General features: G+C 35.0%; 4 protein-coding genes across 5 annotated transcripts; 2 read left to right on the forward strand and 2 right to left on the reverse strand.

Moving 5' to 3' along the window:
* Positions 1–217: 217 nt before the first annotated feature.
* On the reverse strand, positions 218–2,692 carry LOC125209755 (nucleolar transcription factor 1-like). The gene is made up of 7 exons (XM_048109338.1): positions 2,552–2,692; positions 2,368–2,466; positions 2,140–2,308; positions 1,774–1,889; positions 1,263–1,428; positions 313–457; positions 218–259 (listed from the first exon to the last, which is right to left on the reverse strand). The coding sequence occupies exons 2-7, from the start codon at positions 2,447–2,449 to the stop codon at positions 218–220; spliced, it is 720 nt and encodes a 239-aa protein (XP_047965295.1). The 5' UTR covers positions 2,450–2,466; positions 2,552–2,692.
* Positions 2,693–3,444: 752 nt separating this feature from the next.
* LOC125209757 lies at positions 3,445–4,438 on the forward strand. Its single transcript, XM_048109339.1, has 2 exons — positions 3,445–4,258; positions 4,371–4,438. The coding sequence occupies exons 1-2, from the start codon at positions 3,445–3,447 to the stop codon at positions 4,436–4,438; spliced, it is 882 nt and encodes a 293-aa protein (XP_047965296.1).
* A 63-nt stretch (positions 4,439–4,501) lies between these two features.
* On the reverse strand, positions 4,502–7,355 carry LOC125211769 (monodehydroascorbate reductase-like). The gene is made up of 9 exons (XM_048111689.1): positions 7,215–7,355; positions 6,721–6,813; positions 6,260–6,350; positions 5,969–6,087; positions 5,654–5,873; positions 5,363–5,481; positions 5,144–5,269; positions 4,898–5,038; positions 4,502–4,825 (listed from the first exon to the last, which is right to left on the reverse strand). Exons 1-9 carry the CDS (start codon positions 7,263–7,265, stop codon positions 4,502–4,504), a joined length of 1,284 nt encoding a protein of 427 aa, XP_047967646.1. The 5' UTR covers positions 7,266–7,355.
* Positions 7,356–15,000: 7,645 nt separating this feature from the next.
* Positions 15,001–18,136, forward strand: LOC125211877 (serine/threonine-protein kinase D6PKL1). 2 transcript variants are annotated; one of them, XM_048111830.1, is made up of 3 exons: positions 15,001–15,303; positions 15,406–16,612; positions 17,179–18,136. In XM_048111830.1, the coding sequence occupies exons 1-3, from the start codon at positions 15,093–15,095 to the stop codon at positions 17,993–17,995; spliced, it is 2,235 nt and encodes a 744-aa protein (XP_047967787.1). In that variant the 5' UTR covers positions 15,001–15,092; the 3' UTR covers positions 17,996–18,136. The 2 variants fall into 2 exon arrangements, with proteins under 2 accessions (XP_047967787.1, XP_047967786.1); XM_048111829.1 differs by having other exon boundaries at positions 15,001–15,299; positions 15,384–16,612.
* The last annotated feature ends 1,020 nt before the right edge of the window (positions 18,137–19,156 follow it).

The raw sequence follows: 19,156 nt of genomic DNA on the forward strand, positions 1-19,156 counted from the left end.
CTGTAGCCGGTTGAACCAAAACTATGCTGTGTTCTAACTTCCAAAGCACATGAACTTTTATCAGCTCATTCAATTCAAATTACTGACTTCAACAAAAAAGAGTTTGACACTTGCAATAGAAGCATGCATACAGAGCATACAGGTTGAACAGCTATGGATGTGTGAATAAGGAGGAAAGGAAACAACCACTGCATATAAATTTCAAGAAAATAATTGTTCACTGAGAAATGTTAAACCTAGAGAACTGAGAATCAAATATCTGATATCACATGAAGTAAAAACATAAAGGGAAAACCAAAAGGTTTGAGAAACCTTATTAATGCATTCTCCTGTTCCCCTCCAATGACAGTTTGCCATGTTAATAGTTGGCACCTTCCATGTGTACTTCCATTTCCTTTTCAACAATGAGTCCACCTCGGTGGATACCAATTTGTAACTCAAATGATTGTCAAAGTTGCTGCAAGCAGAGAAAACTCTAATGTAAAGTTTATAAGGATGAAACAAGAAGCAAGAATTCAATTGTAAAATAGCATTTTGCATTTCCAAATACCCACAAAAAGTTAACAATTAGAAGAAGAACTAAACTGCAACACAATTTGTATCAGTGGACATAATTCTTTAGCATTAAATACAATGTATAGTATTTCTGAGGAGAGAGCCTGCATAGTATCCATAAGCCTCCAAGTCTAAAAAAAAGGTTCTTCAGTCGTCCAGTCAGCTAGTTATCAGCTTGGGCATCTTTACACACTGATAATCTTGTACAATTCTTTAGTTGGCTTCAAAGGAAGACAATGTCAGAGACACCAAAAAACTTACATAGATTTCTTCTACAAAACTAAAGCATAAGCATCAAGTTCAAAATTATGCCCTTCTGGATGACATAATTAGGAATTGATCACAGGCACAAATAGTGATGTGAGCAGAAGAATATGACTCATGATTTTTGCTAGAAAAAGTGAAGCTAAACTGAAGTAACATCATGAAAAAAAAGTCCAGCGACATTCATCATCAAAAACTTTAATAGTTATTTCAATGATTCAATCATATCAGGAAGCGCTCTAACCAGCAGTAGAATACATTCAGATTTCCATATGGTTCATAATGCTGCTAGTTCGAATCAATATCCAAGTGTGGAAAACATCCCTGATCCCTCTTCCTTAAAAATAATTAATATTCTAACCCTTGGTAACAATTTTAATGCTATGAGGGATGGGCATAATGGCATATACAGGAAAGTGACGTGTTAATAAACAGCATTATACCTGTTTGAAGATGCATCTGAAAGGGTTTGATTGTTTGCTACTGATATGGCTTCTTCGTCTGAGTCAGATATTACATCATAATCATCTTCCCCAGCATCTTCACTCGGTTCCACGTTGTCTTTATCTTTTCCAGCAATGTCACTCCCAGGTGACACACTATCATCTCCTACATAAAGCAAAAAGGCTAATGATGGTTAGAACTCAAAACAGATTATCGATGCCTGTGACAAGCACTTAAATTATATGCAACAGAACCGGAAAAAATTGAGTAGATCTCTACTTTGGAGTTTCAAAAAGTTTACAAATAATTATTGCTCTATAGAACTACGGAAGAGCAAACCAATCAGCAAAACAAATATCGGTAATTACTTTTGCAGCACATGTATATAGTCCATGAAGTTCCTTTCTCGATCATATCCGAGTTTGAGTTTCTTAATCTCTATACATAGGGCATAACTAGGGAATGGTGAACCCAAGGTTATTGAAGAAAAATTTCCCATTATGTCATTACCATCATCAGCGTCGTCGTCGTCATCATCAGCATTTTCTTCCAGCTCGTCAATGGATTCTGGATCACTGTCTTCCTCTTCGTCTTCTTCATCACTTTCCCCTTGCTCTTCTCTTTGCCTACCCCAAAAAAGTACCATCAGAATAAATTAAACAGCAACTACAGCATCCCAAATCTTAATGCCGTTAAGTCTCTGCAAAAAATGTGCAATGCTTTTCAATATTCACTAAGCCTCATACTGTTGGTAGCAGTATTATTGCTTTTAGAGTTTAATCTGTATATGGATTGGATGAATAGGTCCTACAAAAATAGAATGCACAAAATATTGAACATGCAACTTAAAAATCCAAAGACATAAATTCGGTTTACCTTCTTCTGAGTGCGTCTGCAACAGAGATATTCTGTGTACCCAATTTTTCCAATAAACTGTCGTATACTGTCAGCTTTGTGTTTGTGTTGGCAACTAATTCTGCTTCTTCGCCCTCTGAATGTTCATCTAATTGCTGCTCCACCTCCTCGTGTAACTTTTTTGCACGCACTACACAATACAAATTTTATAAGGGGGAAACTTTGCAACCTCAAATATGCTGTTAATACCTCCATGTTTACCAGTTTTCCTCTGTTTGGAAGTGAGTTTCTCCTCGTCCTTGGTGCTACGGTGTCGTTTCGGAGCTCCCATGGCAGAGAACGCAAGCACTGAATTTGCAAATATGCTGAATTTAAAAAAAAAGTAGAAAAGAGAAGATGGAGGCGTATTGGAGCAAGAGACGCAGATTTTTACCTAAATGAATTCTAGAGTATACCAACGGTCTGTTCTTTGACCTGATTGGACCGGCGGCGGGGAATTCCGGCGGCGGCGTGAGTATGAGGGAGAATTTTAGAAATATTTATTTTGCTTTTCTGTTTTCTCTCTTTATTAAGGCCCAATAGTTATGAATATAAGCCCAATGTTTTCTAATTATTTCATCAATATGTAGTACGTATTTGTTTAATTTTTTTTATTTTTATTTTCAAAGTTATTTGATTTTTTACTTTTTATACTATAAAATTTACGAATTTGGATTTCATATTATTATACTTTATCATTTGGTATGAAGAAAATAAAATGGGAGTGTGACACTAAATTAGTTATTTAAAAAATGATGATATTTTCCAAACCACAATGTAGTTAGAAATTTAAATTAACGTTACGTACGTCACTAATTGAATGAAAAATATTTCTAGCCGTGTTTTTTTTATAGTGAACCTTTGATTTTTGCATATATAATTGCATTATCACTTGAAATTGTTTGATTCGCACAATCGCATGAGCTGCATAATTTATTTTTTGTCATTTTATTAGTAAAATAGCATGTACTACGTCATTTCGTGAGGAAAATCGTAACACATATCAATTGTACGTATAGTAGGAGTATATATACTCGATTCAATATATGGTTTGGACTTTGGACATTTTAATTAATAGTTTAGGTTTTTTAATTGATTGTTTCTCCTATTTCAAAAACGTTTTTATCTTACAACAAATAAAATTGAAAGATGAAAGAACATAATCAGATATGGATAGTTTTCTAAAGGAAACTTTCCTAATTGAATTTGGTTGTCTATATATACTAAACCCCTAAAATTAAAATTTCCTCACAAATTCTCTCTCGACCAAACTCTCATCTCTCATCAATGGCTTCTTCATCTGGTTCATCATTCTTGATGCTCCCCATTGCCGATGAAAACAGCCAAGAAATCCAACACCTCTCATTCTACAATCTCAAAAACAACAAACCCTACAACCTCAAATTCCCACCAAGCCTCAAAAACACACAATTCCAATGCATTGGTTCCTCCAAAGGGTGGCTTGCTTTCTTGGACCAAACCCTAAAAAACCCTTTCCTCTTCAACCCCTTCTCCCAAACCCTAATCCACCTCCCCCAAAACCACCCCAACATAACCAAACTCATCCTCTCCCAAGACCCCTCCCTCCGCCCCCACACCTACGCCGCCGTCGCCATCCAAACCCCCCTCTTTAACGCCAAGCTCTCCTTCTCCCGCAACCGCGACTCCACGTGGCATGACCTCCCCAACCAGACCGAGACCTACTACGACGCTGTATGCTGCGATGCAACAAACACCCTCTTCGCCCTAGCCCCCGGTTTGCAAGTCGAGTCCTGGAACTTGAACGATGATTCTCCTACAAAGACGGCGATAATTAGGGCTTCTTTCCCTAGTTCATTGCGTCTCGCGAAGGAGGCCTTCCCGCGTGATCTCTACTCGTCTCAATTGTACCTTGCCCTCGCCTCCAGAGGCGGTATAATCGTGGCGGTGAGGTATGTCGGGGAGTTTGTGAGGTACGACGGGGAGGCGGTGTACGAGGGAGACACGCTGACGGACTACATGGCGGCACCGCTGGTGTGTCCGTACAGGACAATGGGGTTTCGGGTGCTTAGGGCTGACGTCAGCGGAGGGGAGTGGGCTGAGGTGGAGGGTTTGGGGGATTGTGCGATGTTTATGGGCGGGAATGAGACGACGGTGGTGCCGGCAGTGGGATTGAGGAAGAATGCGATTTATTTCACGGATGATTATTGGGAGAGGATTGATGAGGATTATAGCTATGGAGGCCATGATTTTGGGGTTTTCTGCATGGAGGATTCGAGATTTGAAGAGGTTCTTGATTTAGAGATGGACAAGATCAATCCGCCGCCGTTTTGGATCAATCTCCCTTCTTTTTGTTCATTATTATTCAAACTTTGCTTGCGAAGGTGAGACCCTCCGAGGCCAGCTTATCCAAGCTGTCTGCTGGAGGCTGAACCTTGGCAACTTTGGCTATGGCCTTGTTCTCTTCGGGGCTACCGCTCTCCAGAAACGCCCCCACAACTTTCCCGTCTTTCACCCAGTATGATCCGAACTTGTGGCTGGAGGACGCTGGGCTGCTGTCTCCAAACACCACGCTCTCACCAACATTGTCACCGTAGAACTGCCACGACAGGTCAAATGATCGAGAATAGAAGAAAGGGAGGTACTCGTACTCACCAACGGATTTCCCTTCTTCACTCGCAAATATTGCCTGCAAAAAAAAATGGCATAATGTCAAAAGTGTTTTTCACTCCACATGATATTTACATGTGCCTGCACCAACCTTCACAGCCTGTTCAGCAGATTTGCGAGCATGATCTACGTGTTCAACTCTTCTAATGTCACCATACATCTTCATGGGGAATGTCGCAACATCACCCACAGCATATACATTGGGTACACTTGTTTTGAAGAAAGCATCGGTCTGCAAGGTATAGCGTTATATCAATTATCAACAATATAACTTCATTTTTTCTTGAGGCTTTCAGTATGAAGAGCAGAACGATGTATCATGTAAGTGGTTTTGTACCTTGATGCCACCTTTATCCTCTTCAACCTGGCCTTTGAACAATTGCGTCAGTGGTTTTGCACCCACACCAACAACAACAATATCGGCTTCCAGCACTCTACCATCTTTAAGTTTTACATTCTTCACCTGAAATCAGCGGAAAGAAAATTTCAGGTAACCAATGAAGTTCGTCATGGAGTATGTAATCAGGATTTAAGTTTTGAAAGCTTTAAAGCTCACCTCCCCATTCTCGTTGGTCTCAAATCCAACAACTAATGCGCCCTTGATGACATTTACACCCTTATTTGTATAGTAACCTTCATAGAAGGCAGCTATGCCAGCGGTGAACAGCCTGGGCACTACAAAATCAAACATTTAAGCAGTGTTAATTTAAGTCCCGGAGTTTACTTATATCTAAAGCACTTCATCTCATCTCATGTATCATCACTTTGGTTGCCTTCACATGAATCAAGTTATTTTAACAAATTTCTGAAACAAAACAATGTAACAAAAACGAATAGTATAACTTACTACACCAAGGTTCGGGGAAAACCATGCTGACATCAATATCATTGACTCTCAAAGCTGCACTTAGCTCCAGACCAATGTATCCTCCCCCAACAACCACAGCTTTACTGTTTTTCTTTGCTTTGATTGCAGCCACAAGTGCATCAGCTTCATCAATTTCTCTCAAGTAAAAGATGTTTTTAGCATCAGCTCCTGGTGTGCCAAAGTCTGTCAATCTAAGAACCTGATCAAAACAACACAGAGATGAGAAACACAGCGTCAAGCTGATACCAGATCAGGTCAAAAGATGAAAGTTACAATTCAAGAACGATACTTAACAGTAGAACCAGTAGCTATGATAAGTGTTTGGTACTTGAAAGTTTCCCCAGCTGAACTGGTAAGGGTCTTTGAAGCGAGATCTGCTTTGACAATTTCTGTGCTAAGGATCAAAGATATCCCTGCAAATAATAATGACATGATAATTGAGGAGAAGTTCTATTTGAATCTCATTCAAGAGATACTACGGAGCAATATGATTGATGCATGTCAATATGTCATCACCCAAAAGACTGCCAATAGTAGAACTGCCTCAGGCAAATATTATTATTAATAAGAAAGAAAAACAAGTACCATTCTCCATATACCACTCAGGGAGGAGCCTCTCTCCACCACTTCCAACACACACATGAAATCCTGGGAGTCTTGCAGTTCCTGGAGGAAAGTAAAATAACAACAGAAAATAAATGCATTTCCATGTCAGGAAGGACTAGGCAAATATACCAGCAGATAGCAAACAAAATAAATAACCAAAAAACCGAAATACACAGTATCTTTCAACATGCTACAGAGATTTACCAACATATGTAAATAGATGAATAGAATGTTAAGGATAGGCAAGTAGGACTTGGTAACAGAATTCTCTCCATGAAGTTGACATTCACTATACTCTTTTCTGTGATGCATAAATTGGTAGGAAGCAAAATGCTAAGCTTTTTCTTGAAATGTTTGACAGCAGTCACAGCACAGAGTAGCACATGATAGACAGAAAGCTTAATAGCTCAAAATTGCTGAAGAAACAACAGAAATCTGAATAAATAGCTTTGAGTGCATACCGCCTCTTTAGAAATGATAGCAACTTCGCCATGTTTCGCTCCATGCTTAGCGAACGCCCTAGCAGCATATCCCTAAAATTACAAGTCAGTTTCAAGTTAGCCGCAAAAACACAGTACACTAACAAATCAATTCCAATTGTTTCCACATCCTGTTAACTTCACATAACTATCAAGACACGTTGTAAATTCGTAATCATCCATCTCTTAATCCAATACACATAATCAATCGCAACAAAGGACTGAAGATCAGCATTTATTCCGGGAAAAAAAATTCCACGCCGATACACTTTAACATTAAATCTAATACTGGTAAAATAACAAGCATAAGCCTTTCATCTTCTATTTTCTTTTTCATTTTATATGTAAAAACCTAAACCAATCAATAGCTGAATTCACAGTCGCCATCGAGATCGATAAAATACCCAAAAAAATGCAAAATGGAAAAAAATTGAACTGAAAAAATAAATACTCACAGCAGAAACACCTCCACCAAGGATCACGTACTTGAATGATTTCTCCGCCATTGAACAGATTCAGTAAAATTCTGGAGATATTTTCAGTTTTGAGCTGCTTTAAGCGGAGAATTTTCTAGAAATGTGTAAATATATAGCGTTGAAGCGGGCGCAGTGTGTAGATTGGTTGAGGATTGACTGTAGTGGAGAAGATGAATGGCTTACACGTGGCACGGTATCTGCCGTTTAATCTGCTGACTGTGTAATCATTTCTCAATACTAGCATGGAAAAATTAATGCATATTCCTACTACAATTTGTTGGCTATTTACTAAGTAAAATTGTTCTTTACTTCATATATTTGGAGGAAATTTTTGGAATATTTCTTTAAGGATTAGTACTCCCTCCGTTCCACAGTAATAGAGACATTTTATTTTCTGCACTTATTTTGAAAAAAATGATATTAAATAGTTAAAGTGAAGAGAGAGTAAAGTAAGAGAAAGAATAATGTAGAGAAGAGTTTTATCTATAATATTATTTCTCTTATTTTACTTTTTCTCCACTTTAACTATTTATAATTACTTTTTCAAAATGAGTGCACAAAATGAAATATCTCTATTACTGTGGAACGGAGGGAGTACTAGTTTAACAATGATTCTTTTCAAGTTATTTTCAGTAGTTTAAACATAAGTAATAAAACACATATATGGACTTACTATGAATTTTTTAATTTTAATCTGTTCGACATAATGTCAATAAAAATCACTTAATATAGATTTAAATATAAAATAAAATAAATAAGCTTTCGCTTCCGAAATAAAAACATAGTACTAGTATTTGTTAGATTGTAACAAATAATTTTTTTTTAGTTTCAGTAACGTTTAAGATAATATGATAAGTTTTTATTTTAATGAATAGTAAACTATACAATTTTATTTATTAATTATTTGTTGATCCAAGAACGGGCAAAATTAAAATATCTACACGACTACACCTATATGATTTGTTGTGAAACAAATTAGATTATGTCTTAAATTTTTAAATTTAATCTTGAGAAAAGATAAATGTACATAATATTCTTAAATTTTTAAATTTAAGTGAATTTAATTAAAAATCAATTTTGTTATTTACTTATATTATATGTAGCAAAAAGAAAGAAGCGATATAGAAATTTTATGCCGAATCGTAGCATGATTTTTTGAATTAACTATACAATATTTAGTAAAAAAAGTGTTTAAATATATAAATATTTAAGTAAAAATTTAATTTTTTTTTCAAAGTGTTACACAATGATTAGTATGAAAGTTATTTTAAATTAATTAATATTTTTAAAATGGTTTTCAGTGTAAAATGTTAAAAAGAGTTCAGTTATGTGCGTACAATTATGTGCGTTTGTCACTACCTAGTCTTATTGTAATTCTTGTAAAGAACCCATCTATTTTGTCTACATTGACCCAATACAGTAATTTAATAACTAGCCTGCAGGATTCATAGATTGGGCTACTAAATAGAAAGGTAATTATCCAATTGAAATTCCATTATTGTATGCCCTATATCTAGCTGAGAACCTTAATACTTTGGGGTAAATATTATGCTAGTATTACTTAAAAAAATAATTATGTTTTTTATTTAGGATTGTTCATAAAAATTAGTCTATATTTATTTATTGTGAACTCATCATTTACTAATAACTAGTATCACGTCTGTGCTATGCACAGATTAATATTTTTTTAAAATATTAATTTTCAACTTTAAATTAATTAAATAAAATTAGAATCAACATTAACAATGAACCATATGAGTAACAATTTTAGTTATGTGAGAATCAAAAATCTATACAAATCAATATTGAAGCATAATAAATTTAAAACAAATCGCATAATATAATGTTTAAACATTAAATCATAGAGTAGGAAGATAAAAATCATTCACAATAAAGAATTAAACACAATGGATAATTACTCATCATTTTTAAAACTTCTTTATAAACTACATTAACTTTAAAATTAAAATCAATCTCGTCATTATAAACGAAAACCTTCAATTCTTCATAATTCGTCACCCATCTTTTTTATCAAACGAGTCCTAAGTATCTTATTAGCTGAGATGTGTTTCTATCATATCAGTGGCCTTCTAATTTTTCATCAGGACTTATGTACTAAATTTCAGAAGTTCCCCAATTATAATAATAAGAAGAAGAATATAGTACTAAGTAAATTTCCTCTCATTTTATGTCGCAGTAGTAAAGTATAGCCATAATTTAATTTCAGGGGCTGCCTTAAAAGGAAGTTATCACAAAATGGACCACTTAGAAAGTGACCATTTTTTCTTTAGGGCAATGTACTCAAACCTAAGACATGATGAGCCCAAAAGTACTTAGTTTTTGGGTGTTTGGACCCCTAGACATGAGTACTAGTACTATGTTTTTAGCCCAAAGTTCTTCTACCTTATGTTCACATCAACTTTTCTTCTTTTCTTTTAGCTACAAGCTTTTCTCCCATATAACCAAAAGGCTCGTGAGCAAAGCAGTACAAGATCCAGTCCAAGCAAAAAAGAGGCGCAAGATCAATTACAAAACACATAAACCAACGATACCAAGCAGGATAAGTGAAACAGTGACACCCTTTAATCAAAAAAAAAAAAAAGGAAACAAAACGAATACACTGACCATCATCACAGATCCCTAATCAACAACTCGTTAGAAGAAGCCAAATGGAACCTCACGTTAGCATCAACCAACAGTAATCGAGCTGGTCTTTCGATTATGTCTCAATCATGTTCTAACTTTAATTAAATCCCCACGAACTTAGCCCAATGAAAAAAAAAGTCCTAAATATATTTTATTCGAATTAAACCACATGTATTCATGTCGAATCTAAAGAGAAGATGCATCCTTCGTTTGTTGAATCTCAAGTCAATGTATATGTGCTTCATTTATGTTCATACATAATAAAGAGAAAGACTTAACCTGAATTATATACTACTATTAGGTCAAGCCTAACAAAAACAAAACCCAACAATAGTGGCAAAATAATTAGATATAAATATTTAACTTTTTTTTTAAATGACACTTATTGCCATATAAATATCTTGATGCAAGTCTCTCACTATTTTCGTAGACACTGATTTGATAAGTGAAATTATTATTTTTGAAATCTATACCCCATATATTCAATTATTGTGCTTTCATTTATTTATAATATTACAGTGTGAAAAAATAGTGGTTCACATATGGTGGTTGATTGGAAATTTTAACCCATCAATAATAGGTCCAATTTATATGAGCCCTATTTCTGACATACACCACGTGATTTTGCAGACCTTAGGAAATTTTGAATATGAAAACATAAAATAAATTTTTTTTATCATATATTGGATCCTTTAATTCAATAAAATAATTCATATTTACTATTTCCAAAGAATCATTTTTTGATATATTTTCATCCGCATTTGGCCCACTTATTTATATCAAAAAATATGTGATCGATCCATTATTGTCGACATTAATAATCATAAAAACAACAAAGTAATTTATTTTCAAATCATTAACCACATTATCTAACTTTTATTTAAATTCGTAACATACACTATTTTCTAGTAGTATAATAGAGAAAGTATTATTGTACACCATTATATATTTATGCTACACATTTAATATTTTGTGAAATGACATAAATTTGGAATAAGAGTGAAATTTAATGAAATAGAGGTGTGCATGTGCGATGCTTACTAGTATTTGCTTGATCTATTTTTATAGCTAATTCTATGCATTGGATGTGTGGGTCATTTCCTTTATGTTTAAAATTGTTATTGGAATTTAAATAATATTAAAAATACATGAAAATAACTTTAATCGACTTTATTCATACACCACGACTTAATCGTAATTATACTCAATTGCCTATATTATAGCTAAATCAACAATTTTAAATGGAAATTGGAAAGCGAACGATGATAGGGGGTATTTCTTTATTTTCTAAGATAAGATTTGTCAACTAAATTTATAGTACTACTATTATTTTTTAAAAATGATTGTCAACTATTATGATTATTAAGTTACATAGTAGAACGTGAAGCATTGCACCTAAAAAGTAGGACCCAGTTGACTACATACAATTGCAATTCAATTGTATTCCTTTAATTTCTTGACTCCTTTTTCTAATATAGAAAAAAATGATATTACATGCTTTTTGCTTGTTGGAACCGATATAGGCTATTATGGATTATACAATAGTAAAATAGTTTATTTTATTTTATTTATAAGGAAAATTTGCCAATCAATGTTTTGAAGAGGATTAAGAGTTGGTTGCCAAATGCTAGGTGGTTTCGAAATAAGGGACGTGCCATAGCCTCCCCTACTAATGAATTGTTGCTAATCTTACCTAATTAATAATTATTCATGTTTATTTGTCTTCTTATTCAACTATTTATAAACTATTGCCTAACTATCCCTGTTTAGATATGGACTTTTATTTAATTATTTGGCATATGCATTGGCGGAACATTTAAAAAGAACATATTTTAGTTTCATTAATTAAAACAAAGTTATTTTTGTCATCGCATAATTAATATTAATAATTTAATATAGATTTGCGCTACTAGTGAGTCACACAATCAATTTAAAACACACACACATGCGTTACGTCAACAAAATTTTGGATAGATAGTTTATTTATTCGATACGATGATTTTGATGCTTTTTGTTAATTTTTATTGCTAGCTAATTTAGGTTTGGGTATTTATATTTTCTATTCAAATAATTTTTAGCATATTTGGAGGCAATAGGACGACGTGGTATAAAAATAAAACTATCATTATACTATGTTTATATAATTGGCTGTACAAATAATTTGAAATAATAGGTTAACATAATTTAAAATTGGCCCCAAACAAAATCTTTTAATTATTATTATTTATTATTTGAAAACATATTCTAACTAATTTGGGCAACCACATTATGTGTGGCTTCATCTGCCGACAGCCAGCCAGATTTATTGTTCGTAGATATTATTTACACACAAAATAAATAAATAAATACTAAAATCTTTCCACGTAAAATGTTGCTATCATCAATTTGAATTTATTTAGGGAAATTGGTCTCTAAAACCATGAACTTTACTCAAAATTTGGTATTTCCCATGAACTTTGAAATTGGTATGTAATATCACGAACTTTGCATTTTGTTTGGTATTTCCCACGGCATGTTTATTACTATATTTGACTAACTTACGAGGCTTTTATCATACTTGACACAATTAAATTAACGTGGTTTTCAACGTGACTTTTTATGCTACATGTTATGAACTTAAAAAGTGGTTTCAAATATTATAAAACATATCACGGTTGCCTATGTTAAATAAGATTTTGATGAAAATATCTTATTTGAGTGAGTTTGGAAAATACCAAACAAAATGCAAAGTTCGTGATATTATATACCAATTTCAAAGTTCATGGGAAATACCAAATTTTGGGCAAAGTTCATGGTTTTAGAGACCAATTTCCCATTTATTTATTAGTATTGAATCTATTTATTAGTATGACTAAAGAATTACCGGAATTAAAGTAATGAATAAACTTGGGTTTTACTCTCTTAGTAAGTGTAATTTAATAAATATCCTTATTTAAATATCACAGCTAGCTTGATAAAAATGTTCTAGGAATTTATAAGATGAAGATAGCATGAACATTGCCAACTATTTAATTATTCGTTTTCTAATTGTTAAAGTATGTGTTAAATTAGTAATGAACATTATTGAGCATGGAAAAAGAAATTAAAAGAAAATTGGTAGTTAGACCAACCGATTTTCATGGTAAGATAGCATTTGAAGAAAAATTTAATTATATTGGTTTACGTTACATTTTCATTCATGATGCCAACCAACGTTGAAATTATTCAATCCATTCATCAAAAGTTGTCATAGTATAAAAAATTCATCTTGAAAGAAACATGCCATATTGAATCAAATCAAACTATAAAGTTTGAATAATATTAATTAGAGTAAAATGTTGCTTTTGGCCTTATCATTTATCGTTTGCTAAAAAATATTCTACCATGCATTTACAATTTAGTAACACCTATAGTTTCATTTACAATAATAAAATGTCTGATAATTTTTTGTTAATAATTAAAATATATGTTTATTAATCAAAATTACACATTTATTATTCAATCGATATATATATATTGCTCTACATAGCAATGGAGTACTCCTATAGTTTATTTTAGTATACTGATTGACATATAACTATTTCAAGTGTTACGTCCGTGTTACGTCCATATACATGAGGATCTACGTAATAGTAAGAGAGTATTCGTATAATTTATTTTACTCTACTATGAATTATGGAAGCCTACATTAAATGAATCTCCTATAACGCATTCCGAGTGGCACAAACTACTAAACACAAACGAATTATAATTTGATTGATTTGAAATGTTCCTATTTCGCAAATCCTTTTCCCAAAATTTCGTGTAACAAAAACGACATGAAAGAGCATTAAAATTTCTCATATGATAGAAAAATTTGGAATATGAAAAGATGTTTATACAAAAATGGTCTAAAGTCAAACTCTAAACCTCCATATTAGCCTAACCTAATATTCGTTCTCAGTAGTAATAATTTACTTTTAAGAAATCTCACTTTAATTATTAGAACAATATTATGAATGTTAATATATAATTTAATAGTACTACATTTATTAATTACAAATAAATTTTAAAAATAATATATAAGTTTAGAAATCTACCAACTTTATGATACTATCAAACACAATATAATTAATCTATCACAAATCATATTTCTTAACAATACTATTATTTTCCTGTAAAACAACAGATCCAGTCAAAATGTGAATGCCGCAATAAAAAAATACTAGCGTTAAATAAAAATTAATTGAATTAAATTTACAGTGTAAATGCCGCAATAAAAAAATACTAGCGTTACTTCAATATTAATTGAATTAATTATGCTTTTTACCCTCGCAAGCAGCTTATTTAATTGAGTTAAATATACATTTAATTTAGTAAACAATGTTGAAGTAGTGTTAACACTTAAAAGCCCTATACATAAAAAACCACAACATATATTAAAATATAATGCTTTTTGTTTGAACTCGTAATTTAGAGTATTTATAAAAAAAATTATTCAGTTAAAATCGAGATTCCTGTACTGATAAAATCATATTTATATCATATAGTAATATACATTTATTCACAATATTTTCGAATCCTAAGACGACTAAGTGGGCCCCACTTCCATAAATCAAATTTCTGCGTAATTAAAAAACACAGAAAGTGAGAAAACAAGCCTCGAAAATAATGCTAGAGAGAGAGACGAAGAGAGACAGTGGAGTTTTGTCATCTTTCTTCTCACATCCTTGTCCACCGAATAGCCTTCTGAGAATCAGAAAAGCCCATCATTCTCTTTAGGGTTTTCCACTCAATCTCAAAAGAGAGAAAAGGCTCAAATTTTGCAGCAATTTTCTTCATTAAAGGAGTGAGCTTTTGAATTTATATTTATATTAGATCTCTGAAACCTTCAGGTAGCTTAGTTTTACCGCAGCTGATCGCATCTATCTGAGAAATTTGTTTGTTAATTAATGTTTAGCGTTACACTACCTTTCATTTCTTGTAAAAATCTAATCTTTCTGTATTTTATATTGTCAGAAGCCTCCGATCGTTAGAAAAGGACCGAACAAGACACTGGAAGATGACATCAATAAGCTTTTTGAAGCAGTCAATCTCAGATCATCAAAGAGTCTTGATCTTTCAGATGTGAGGAGAAATGCTTCGAAGAAGCCGATGAGGGGTGCTGGTTCTCATTCTCCCGGAATTGGATTCTCTGAACCCGTCTCTTTGAAACAGGCTCTTAGGGGATTATGCATTTCTCAGGCAGCAGAGATGGCTGCCATGAAACGGTTGTCGCTGCCAGCATCTCCTAGGGTCTCGGAAGCTGGGAAAATTGCGAATATGTACAGGTCTGTTGGTATTGAAACTGGTGAATCTAGCTGCTCTTCTGTTGAAAGTGAGGCGCGAAGAATAGAAATATCTCTGGTTCCGGAGCAGAGTGCCTCGTGTTCTTCTGGAACCTTGCCACCGTCAACATTCCAAGGTCCTAATTTTTCTCCCTGTTTAGATGATAAAGCGACTTTAAAGAATAAACTACATAAGTCACGAGATCCCGGTCATCAACTGGATGAATGTGACAATGTAGGAAAGTCTCCTGTCAAAGAAGATACTGGCTTATGTTCTGCCAGCAAGCTGCCTCGGAAGCTTCAAGATTCTGCTCTTCGACCGGCTGCCGTAGTTATGGAGGGTGCAGAGTTGAACATTGCGCATAATAAAATAATACCTGTTTCGGAAGCTGATATGCAGAATTCGGGAGTAGGCCTACAGGAAGAAGACTGCTGTTCAGTTTCTGTTCTGCCCCGAGACGATGCTCATGATAATCATCTAAAGGAAGACCTGAAAAGTTCTGGCTCAAGCAAAGCTGCGAACGTCCCCATCAAGGAAGTTCCCGCTTCCTCGAATGTAGTTGAAAAGGCAGCACCGAAGGTAAGACGGAAGTCTAGGCTACAGACGGTGTCTTCATCCAGTGTGGTTAAAGGAAACAAAGAAGGTACATCTCGTGCGGTCAAGCCAGTTGGCAGAAACAAGAACATCGTTATAAAGAAAGCAAAGAAGGTAACGATATATACTGATGGAAGCTCAAAAGGATCTCATGACGTAGATACTGCTCAGGACCATGGTTCAGAGCAAGTAATCTGCCAGAGGTGTCAGTGTTCTTTGAGGGATTCGAGTAAGGATTCCTGCAAGGATCCCTTGGATAGTGCCGGGGTTCAGGTTCCAACGGCTGGCACGGATTCTGATGCGAATAAAGATACCTCTGTTGCTAAAAGTATCATGGTTTCCAAACAAGGTGAAAAATGGGATCTTTCTCAGAGCTCGAACAGCAGTAATTGCGACTTCAGTAGTAGCAACACGAGCCTCAGCGACGAGAGCAATCTGAGTGGCTCAACGTGCAATAATAAGCCGCACATGTCGAAGGACGTCAGGTGGGAAGCAATCAACCACATAAGAAAGAAGTATGGTTTTCTAGGGCTGAATCACTTCAACCTACTGAAAAAACTTGGTTCTGGAGATATCGGTTCGGTGTATCTTGCTGAATTGATAAGAACGGAATGCCTTTTTGCCATAAAGGTAATGGATAATGAGTTCTTAGCAAAAAGGAAAAAGATGCCTCGAGCTCAAACTGAAAGAGAAATTCTCAAAATGCTGGATCATCCGTTTCTCCCGACTCTCTACGCCCAGTTTACCTCGGATAATTTGTCCTGTTTAGTTATGGAGTTTTGTCCCGGTGGAGATCTACATGTGCTCAGGCAGAAGCAACCCGGTCGATATTTTCCTGAACAGGCTGCAAGGTATGGTATTTAAGGCTCATAGTTCGTTTTTCGTTTTTCGTTTTCTGCTTTTACGCCATAGAAAGTAATGCATTCACTTAATACAAAACATAAAGAGGAAATTCACTGGCTTTTGAAGGGGCTTTAGAAAGTGCTTGGATATAGATTTTATATTTGAACGTGCTGAGGTATACGATATTTGGAGCTAATGGATGAGTAGCAAATATAGTATAGTAACTATAAAACCTTGGCGATTTTGTCGGATATACGTTATGCATAGTAATATATACCGAAAAACATCACTAGGTCATTAGGTTTGGTTTGCTGGCCTTCTCGGTTTGCTTTCTGTTACTTCCTTTGCTCTTATTGTGATCGACTTTGCATTTTCTGATTCAAAATGATTCTATGCTGTCAAGAACCATTCCGTGTATGTGTCCGATGATTGAGCGTATTCGATGATAATAGACGTGTTGATGAGGCACATAAAGCAAACCTTTCTCTATTTAGCTGTTAGACTCTGTTTCGTTTCCTATCCACGCCCGCATTTTCGTGTTCGTATAGTCTTTGCTCATAATTACCTTTTGCAGATTCTATGTTGCTGAGGTCCTCCTCGCTCTCGAGTATCTACACATGCTCGGCATTGTGTACAGAGATCTAAAACCGGAGAACATCATGGTCCGTGAGGACGGTCACATCATGCTGACAGATTTCGACCTGTCCCTGAGATGTTCCGTGAACCCAACCCTCGTAAAATCATCCTCATTAGCAATGGAACCTCCCCGGATCTCGGGTCCATGTGCAGGTTCCAACTGCATCGATCCATTCTGCACCGGGCCTTCGTGCGAAGTCTCGTGCTTTAGCCCCGGGCTAAATTCGGCAGCCAGAGCAAGGAAGCTGAAAGCCGACGCCGCACGCCAAGCCAGGCTGCTCCCGCAGCTCGTAGCCGAGCCAACAGAGGCGCGCTCCAACTCCTTCGTCGGTACACACGAGTACTTAGCGCCCGAGATCATCAAGGGTGAGGGCCACGGCAGCGCTGTCGACTGGTGGACGTTCGGTGTCTTCCTCTACGAGCTTCTGTACGGGAAGACGCCGTTCAAGGGTACCAATAACGACGAGACGCTAGCGAATGTGGTGTTGCAGAACCTTCGATTTCCTGACTCCCCCATCGTTAGTTTCCAGGCGAGGGATCTGATCCGAGGGCTACTGGTGAAGGAGCCCGAGAATCGGCTCGGGACGCAAACCGGAGCTGCCGAGATTAAGCGGCACCCTTTCTTCGATGGACTGAACTGGGCGCTGATACGCTGCGCCGTACCCCCTCAGATACCGGAGTTCTTCGAGAGTGAAATTCCGCAACCGGCGCCGGCGCAGGATGCCGGTGACTGTTTCGAGTTCGAGTTGTTCTGAAACAAATTAAGGGTAGTTTAAGTCTGTTTTATTTTTTCAGCTGAATTTGTAATATATACTCTCCATAATATGTATTAGTACTGTTTAATAGAGTTGTTCCACATGATGAGTTAGTGCGAAAAAAGTTGAGATATTTCTATATCGGAGATTCTAGTCATCACAGTCGTACAAATCATAGTTGGAGGTTCGAGTTATCACTAATTATATGTCAATTTAGGCTTTTACCAACAATTGTCCTAGCTATGAATGTGGTAAACGCAAAAGAAGTTGAGATATTTCTATATCGGAGATTCGAGTTATCACAGTCGTGCAAATCATAGTCGGAGGTTCGAGTTATCACTAATTATATGTCAATTTAGGCTTTTACCAACAATTGTCCTAGCTATGAATGTGGTAAACGCAAAAGAAGTTGAGATATTTCTATATCGGAGATTCGAGTTATCACAGTCGTGCAAATCATAGTCGGAGGTTCGAGTTATCACTAATTATATGTCAATTTAGGCTTTTACCAACAATTGTCCTAGCTATGAATGTGGTAAACGCAAAAGAAGTTGAGATATTTCTATATCGGAGATTCGAGTTATCACAGTCGTGCAAATCATAGTCGGAGGTTCGAGTTATCACTAATTATATGTCAATTTAGGCTTTTACCAACAACTGTCCTAACTTTGAATGTTAGATTTTTTCCAAATTACCGAAATGTCCAAAGCTATGTTGCCAGTTGCCGTCATCTGAGATGGCATGTCAAAATGTCTAACTAGACAAAAGCGTTGCTTAACAACAAAATACATTGAATATTAAAAGTTCTAACATAATTGATTATCAAAACGACATTATTTTAATCGGTTCATTGTCATTTCAACGCTAATTTTGTCATATCATATCCACGTCATTTAAAACTGTCACACAAGATTATTGTGGGAATTCGGCGACACACAAAAAATTGATGTTAATTGCAATAGAGTAATGATAAACAACCAAATTTTGTACAACCAAAATAAGGTAATATTAATATTTGATGTATTAATTATATATTAAAATCATAAATATAGTAAGTGGATAAGTTAAAAAGACTTGTTAGTATTTAACCTCATTTTTATTTTTATATTTGAATTTTCTTTCTATTATTTTTAAATTTTGAATTAAAGTATGCACTAAATA

The sequence above is a fragment of the Salvia hispanica genome, chromosome 3, assembly GCF_023119035.1.
Source record: "Salvia hispanica cultivar TCC Black 2014 chromosome 3, UniMelb_Shisp_WGS_1.0, whole genome shotgun sequence".
NCBI classification, from domain to species: Eukaryota; Viridiplantae; Streptophyta; class Magnoliopsida; order Lamiales; family Lamiaceae; genus Salvia; species Salvia hispanica.